This window comes from Danio rerio, chromosome 16 (genome assembly GCF_049306965.1).
Source record: "Danio rerio strain Tuebingen ecotype United States chromosome 16, GRCz12tu, whole genome shotgun sequence".
Taxonomy (NCBI): domain Eukaryota; kingdom Metazoa; phylum Chordata; class Actinopteri; order Cypriniformes; family Danionidae; genus Danio; species Danio rerio.
In genome coordinates this window covers 12,077,501-12,085,465 of record NC_133191.1, presented here as the reverse complement: position 1 = coordinate 12,085,465, position 7,965 = coordinate 12,077,501, and the positions used below count along the sequence as shown (strand labels likewise).

At 38.9% G+C, this 7,965-nt stretch overlaps 1 protein-coding gene across 4 annotated transcripts in view; it reads right to left on the bottom strand.

Annotated features, from left to right (window-relative positions):
• si:dkey-250k15.7 overlaps positions 1-7,965 on the bottom strand; it is an 82,755-nt gene that overhangs the window by 1,320 nt on the left and 73,470 nt on the right. For all 4 annotated transcript variants that reach the window (XR_012392030.1, XM_073925893.1, XM_073925894.1 and 1 more), the window contains 4 exons: positions 3,178-3,218; positions 2,980-2,999; positions 924-1,070; positions 715-740 (listed from right to left, as the gene is read on the bottom strand). Coding sequence is in view for 3 of the 4 variants with exons in the window: in XM_073925893.1 (XP_073781994.1) it covers positions 715-740; positions 924-1,070; positions 2,980-2,999; positions 3,178-3,218 (234 nt within the window). In the remaining variant the exon portion in view is untranslated. The remainder of the gene's footprint in view (positions 1-714; positions 741-923; positions 1,071-2,979; positions 3,000-3,177; positions 3,219-7,965) is intronic.

Below are 7,965 nucleotides of genomic sequence, written 5' to 3'. Positions count from 1 at the left end.
CTGTGTAAAAATATAAAGAATTTATAGGACAAAAAAAAAAAAAAGATTTGAGAGATTTGAAAAAAATCAACATTTTGTTTCTGAGTTTCATTGTGGCTTCAGTTTTATGTACACTGACAGATTCAGTTTCATCTTAATCAACTGAACAGTTTTTAAAACTTGGTTAAAAGTTTCCATTACTATATAACAACAAAAATTAATATCATCTCTGAGTGGGGAAGGGTTGCAACAAGCTGAAGTTGGACGGTGAAAGGCTATTTTTACTAGTTAATTTTACTGAAAATAAATGCATTTGCAAAATTCATTGATAATTCTATAAGGTTTATATTGTTGTTGACACCATATCTACTGGTACTTGAGTGGGTGATAAGTTGTATCAACAATTTGTACTCATCTTCATCCTTTTACACTAGATTTCAAAATAACATCAGTTTCATTAGATAAATGTGGGAGAATTGTTTAAAAACATTTTAATAAATAGCACTGAGCAATAGCGGGTAAAGCGAAAAGTTACAACCCTTCCTGTTTCTTACTTGTGAAAAATGACAAGGCTAAATCTTTAATTACGAACCATAATTAATTAATGATTTACATTCATTTACACAACTATATTCAGAGTGATAAACACAATTATATATAACACAAAATGTGTGAAATGTGCAATGTGCAGGAAGACTCAGTGCAGTAGATGTTTCAGTGTCTTCGCTTCCTCACCTGCGCACAGGAGGAGGGTTTGATACCTGAATGGAGACATTATACAACCATGTCATAAAAGAAACCAACCAAAGGGCTTATTGTTTGATTGCATGTCTACAGGACAGAATAAATAGCACTTACGTTATTTTGTAATGCAGTAAAATTTTACTATAGCCCAAGGGCAAATATGACAGGTTGTGCTACATTTACTATATTAAATGACTAACCTGACTTCCATAAGGAGGTGGAGGAGCCCTCAACTTTGATCCATGTCTTACTTCTGCATACTCTGTTCTCAGTTCATTCACATCTCCCAGAACCACTCTCTCTCCACTGTTCTTCTGGAAATGGCTTATGTCTGCATAGTTCAGCTCCTACAGATAATCATTTGCTTTTTTAAAATTATAATCAACATTTCAGACACAATGATAATTACTTGAATTGGTAAAAACAAAAGCCACTATTAAACGGCCATAATTATTCTAATATTATAAGACATTATATGTTGATCTATCAACATATAATCTATGTCCCTATTCTGGTGATCGCACCCCCAACCTTTGACTTAATGTCAAAAACTCCACAATAATTTCAGACTTCCTCATCTAATTTGGAGAGAGCAGCTTGTTTGAGCGTAGCCTTTAGGAGGCGGATCCCAAGTCTGGCCTTGATTTGCTGCAGTTTGGTCAGAGTCAGTTGTTCCTCTGCCAGACAAAGCTGTGCTTCTGCACTTACACACTCTTTCTGCAATTGTTGAAAGTGATTTCAAAAATCAGGAATTGTCATTCTTTGCATTTTTTGAATAAATATTTAATGAATACATATWWTATATATATATATATATATATATATATATATATATATATATATATATATATATATATATATATATATATATATATATGTATTAGTGATTAGTGATTAGTGGATTGTCTTATGAGGCCAAGTTCTTTCTACTTTGCTGTAGGCCTGTACAAAAAGGCCGAATACGTTAAGCCTACCTAATCACTGTAGCCTGACGGATGATCAAATACAATTAGTGATTTTTCAAATCCAAAAGAAATCCTAATCAGAAATAGTGTCTAACTATTGCACGTCCTGTATGCTCATTCTGGCAGAATGCAGAGGTTGGTTGGGGTCTCCAAGGGGCTCATGATCATTATCAGCACAGAGAGTGGCTTTGCACTTAGTAGCGATGTTGCGCAGGACAATACAAGCAAGGGTTATGTTTCCCTAAATGGAACGGTGAATATAAACATTACCATGGACATCTTAATAAAGGAATAAACACATTAAGGGTGTTTGTTTGCTGAAATTTGTATCAAAATCTATTTTATTTGTATATGTATATTTATAATGTTTTTATGCATAGTATATATTTTGAAAAGGGGAAAACCATAAATTGTTGTTTGAATGCTGTAATGTTTAAATAATATTCCATTAAAAACACGCGAAGGTCATGTGACCATCAGGAAGACCGCAGCATCTCATTTCTCACAGTACGCGTCCTCTGTTCTTGCGGTCTCCCGAGTTTGTTCTTCCAAGGACAACTGGCAAGACCGATCTCCAAAAGAACGCAAGTCCATTCTCTGCGTTCTTGGAATTGAGAAACAGCCAAGGAATACCTAATGCCATGTCACTCATCACAGTCAGCTCCAACCAATAGCCAAGAGACACAAGGAATATATAAGCTGTTCTTTCGTTTCACTCATTTGATTGCAGGCACCAAAGCAGATGTTCACCCACCATCCTCCCCACCACCTCCAGGTTGGCCCTGTCCAGGGGGGGGGAGGCTCTGCCCCTGCCTTCGTCCTCGGCAGACGTAGCTGGATCTAAAAGCTTTCAAACCAAGCAATAGACGGGGCCTCCGCCAAAGAAATCCTATTTCATGATACTCTTGTCAAACAATACTCATCAATAAATGTAGTTCAGTATCATAATTTTCTCCCTAGTCTTTCTGGTAGAACTATAGTTTAGCTTCTGTTTTCATTGTATATCTTTGTGCAGCAATATGTGAAAGATTAAAGTCCATTTGAGCTGATGATAAAATAAACTAATTTGTCCTGCTATAAAAAGTCATAAACTGAATTACGTCTATGAGATAAAAGATTGAAGAGACAGAAGACAGTGAAAAACTGAATCTAATTTAATAAATGCTTTACCTGTATGTTTTGTAATGTATAACTTGACATCCGTTTACAGTTTTTAAGTTATTAATACAATAAAAGGCAAACTTGGTCATGGTCAGTTTAAGAAAAAAAAAATCAACAACAGGTGACTTACAGCATCTTGTCCTCTTTGTGCTGTTTAAACAAAAAACAAACAAACAAAAAACAAATATATCATTATGTACATATAAATCTATCATAGGATGGTTATTATTATAGTTAGTCTTGCTTTGTAATCAGTTGTTTTGGATCCATTTATTCATTCTCATGTTACTATTATTAACAAATAATAATTTATAACCCTTGTACATACCTCCACTGGTGTGTCCCTTTGATTGAAGGCTTAGTTTTGGGCTGTAGCATAAAGACATAAAAATTTTTTTTACAAATAGTTGGTCACCACATTTTTGTGCCACCAACAGACAATTATAGTTGTTTCGCTAAAATAATTTTATGATATTATGACTACATACAAACTGCTGTAAAATTAAAAGAACAAAGTACTTCTTATTAGTGCTGTCAGTTCTTGTTAGAAAACAAAAAATAAAGACTAGTACATAATAGACTTAAATCCAAACACTTTGTCTTGGAAATAAATGTAACACAAAAATTTGCAACGAACCACTATTTAAGTCCAAATACTCAACTTTTATAATATAATTGGAAAATGTCATGAAAGCACAACACCTGTCGACAATGGTTTAGTTAAAAAATGCAAATCATAGCACATCTTTGGTCACTGTTAAATTCCTTTGTTTAAAAAATCCAGATAATAAATACATGAGCCAAAAAATATTGTAGTTACATCAGCCAGCATGAATAATCAGTTTTTTTTTTTTAATGATATCTTGCTCTAAGCCAGGGATGTCTAAACTCGTTCCTGGAGGGCTGGTGTCCGGCAAAGTTTAGTTCCAACCCCAATCAGAGACACCTGTGCTAGCCAATCAATCTCTTAACCTGCAGTCACACTAGAGTTTGTGTGTGCGGATTAAACAAGATGATTAGACATTAAAAAAGTGAGAAATTGCTCCATGTTTTAAATTTCTGTCCAGAGAGGTCATGTTCTGATCCTCGATTGGTCTCACGCAGGCAAGTGATGCGATTTCGCAGTTTAGAGTTCACTAAGCTTGAACTTTGCACTGCAGCGCCCTGCGAAACTTGACGCACGACCTTGCGTTTCCAGTCTGACGCATTTGCATGCGTATGAATGGAACACTGGAGAGAAAAGTCCAGTGTGACCGCAGCTTTACTAGGCTTTCTAGAAACATCTGTGCAGGTGTGTTGAGGCAAGTTGGAGAAAAATTTGCAAGACACTGGCCCTCCTGGACCGAGTTTGAGCACCCCTGCAATTGGTTACTATTGAGGACATGCTGGTCACAGCAGTTTGAGTTTACGAGATTCTTTCTGAAGGGGCGGGATTAAACAATATGGTTAGACATTAAAAAGCGGGTGATTGCTCCATATTTTACATTACTGTGCAGCATAGGTCACAAACTGGATTCCTGGAGGGCCACAGCTCTGCACAGTTTTGCTCCAACCTTAATCAAACACAGCTGATGCAACTAATCAAGGTGTTCAAGACTACTAGAGACTATTAAGCAGGTGTGAGTTGGAAGTTGTTTAGTTTAGTTGGAACTAAACTACTCTATGCAGAGCTGCAGCTCTCCAGGAATCGAGTTTGAGACCATTGCTATTAGGGCTGTAACGATACACGATATGAAAGCGAAATCATGACACTCAGATTTACGATCCAGTGTCGCGGTGTGATAAGGGAGAATCGCGACACAACTCTTGACCACCTTTCCAATAACGTCATGCGTGCTGCCTGCAAAAGTTGAGCTATTTGAAGAAGAACGTGAGGAAACACTTTTTTTCGTTCAACATTACGAGCACTGCTCCGTTTAAGCCCTCGCAATATGCTTTTAGCCGGGACAGCTCGCACGGAGCTCTTAGTAAGAGACCGTCTAAATGTGTCAGGAATATCAAAAACAAAACCAACTTAACCCTGCTTGTCAACAGACAACGCCAGAAACATTGCCAATGCTGTCAAAGCAGCCGGATTTTCACCGCATTTACGATGCTTTGCTCACACTGTTAATGTGGCTGAGCAGAGAGGGATGGGCGTTCACCAGATGCCACAACTCCTCTGCAGAGTAAGGAAAGTTGTCACGTTTTTTCACTGCAATGTTGACATGATGGTGTTTCTGAAGAATTTTCCACTCCCTTAAATCAAACGAGTTTGGTATTCTTGAGAGAAATAAGTTGTTTATTTGTTTAATGTTTACTTGATTTGTGGTTTGCAGCACAGGCATTAAGCCTCAGTGTGAAACAGTAGCCAAAAGGTAGGTAACAGCGCAAACTTTTCTGTAACCGTGCTGTGCGCTTTCTGTTTGAACCTTTGGGAGTGCTGACTGACAGGTGCGCAATGCGCGAGGTCAGGAAACACGACGAAGCTTTCAGTTAAGACAGGGGTCTCAAACTCAATTTACCTGGGGGCCGCAGGAGGCAAAGTCTGGGTGAGGCTGGGCCGCATAAGGGATTTCACAAAAAAGTCCTCAAATGTCATTATTAACAGTTTTAATTATTTCTTCTGAACATGAAGTGTCCTGAACATTAATAGAACATTGAGTGAAGATTATGAACAGTTCTTCTGAACATGGCATCTTTTGCCTACTCCTTGCTGCCAGAGACTTGACAGCGCTTCTTCTCACAAATCTGATTGCAGATCAGAAAAATTGGTGCAGATCTGCAGAGTGGATGCGCACGTACTGAAGAGCAGTGTTATCGCACGTGTACTGATCAGCTGTGTTGTCGCGCGCGTACTCAAGAGCGGTGTTGTCGCGCGCCTACTGAAGGGCGGGACCAAAGGTGTCACTTTTGATCATTTTGGAAGGGCACTTTCTATCCAAGACTAAAAAAGGCATGTGCACTGCACAGGTTGAGCCTTATGTGTGCACGTGCCTGCCCTCACCTTAAAAAAAGGCGTATATATGTATAAATAAAACACCCCCACTCCAGTCACATCAGTCTGTACCAGTCTGTATCTACCTATAATATATATAAGATGCAGGCTGTAGCTAGGTAGGTGGCAGGCTGCAGATAGGTAGCTAAGTGGCAGGCAGGGGCGGGAACAGCTTACCTTGGTTCTGGCCGGCGCGAGTTCCCGCCCGTCACAGCAACTAACAAAGGGGCGGGGTGCGTGGTGACGTCACCGACAACCCCGCCCCTTTGTTTACACGGCGGACGGGGAATGCCAGTGACCGCTGTGTACGGATAGAATCAGCGGAGCGGGGAGCGCTCTCTCTCCCCGCTCCGCTGATTCTGTCAGTGTGCAGCTGTCGGCGCGGGCCACAAAATATTGCACTGAGGGCCGCAAATGGCCCGCGGGCCGCGAGTTTGAGACCCCTGAGTTAAGATGAACACAGTTTCTATAGTTATACTTTATTTAGAGATAAAGGTATAAGACTCTGCATATAATCTTGCTGGAGTTTATAGCCTTTTCGCTTTACTTCAGGACGCATTAATGCCGCTCTGAAGGTTTTAAGTTATCCAGAGCTGTATGAATGTACAAATCTTGAATATCACAACAGTATTAAACAGTATTAAATATTACAATTGTAACAACACAGACAGCAACACTTTTGCACAATCGATACCCAGCTGATTCAGTTGTTTCATAAGAGGACCGCGGCTCTTCTTTTTTCCTTGTCAACATTATTCAGTGAGGTGCACCTTGTTTTCAGCCCCTTGTTCAACTGCAAGACATACTTAATTTGCGGGACGATAATGTATAACCCGTGCCTACAGACACATTTGCCAAAGAAGCAAAATGGAAGAAGAATATTGCTGTTTGATACAGTTGTGTGGATGGTTAACCAGCGCTGATGTTGACCTGAATCTGCGTAATAAACACAACAAATAGGCTTTACTTTTTATTTTACAGCTTATAAAGTATGTATGCACATTAATGCAATATCATAATTAAACAACACAACTGTTTACAAAAAGTCTACATATGCGCGCTATGTTGTTGTCTTTCCATCACGCAGTGCGCACTTGAACCGCGAGGGAGAGAGAGGAAACCATATATCAGGACATATTCTTTAAAATAATGATTTCTATTAAAAATGTAAAAGGTTTTGTGATTATAATAATATCAGGGGGCCAATAAATAAATGCATATTTGATGGAAGAAAAAAAAAAAACAGCCTATGCCGGTTATCAAAAAGAATCAGTCAGTATTTTCGTTTTGTAATATAAATTTATTATTTAAGGGAAAATAATTTAGGGTAGTCCTATTTATTTTATTCATTTTATTTAGATTATTCTGCTGAATAATAAAGAGTGAAGATTCTCTGTTGTTCTGTTCCGTTATTAATATGCTAGCATATAAAAATAAATCAGTATTTTAAAATGCAATATTTAATGTGTCAGACACAAAATAGACACGTCAATTTGTTTAATATAAAATTATTAGTAATCTGACCAGTTAAGGCTGGTTTATACTTCTGCGTCAAGTGACCGGCGTAACCCACGGCGCATGCAACGCCCGTAGTTGTGCATTTATACTTCTGCGCACTGTCTCTTTTGGTCTGCATTAACACTTCCGAAATGCTAGTTGGCAGTGAGGTGTAAATGTTCCTCTGTGTCGAGTTTCTTCGCTTCTGTTTTGCTTTTCCTGAACACTTCCTGGATGTACAAGTGACTCAAACTCGCTCATTTTGAGGCAGGAACCGGCGGACGTGCAACAACTTTAACCATGAGGTAAACACAGAACAAAACTTTCCATCCGGAGCTCCTTCACGGGACTCCCAGACTCGTCAGCGTTACCAAGCCGACCAATCACAGAGCTTGCACTACGCGTTGTTGCGACGTGTAGTTACATTTTTTGAGAGGTGCACGTCAGCGACGCCGACGGCCACGGCGAAGGGCCAGCATTTGACGTAGAAGTATAAATCAGCCTTTAACCGTTAATAACCGATTAATGATCGGCGGTTGTCGGTTAGCAAAATTAACGAAATGAGCATCCCTAGTAGCCATTGAATTTACTTTTTTTTATGTAAGAGAACTTGATTGAAAAAGAATTTTCAACATTCTTGAA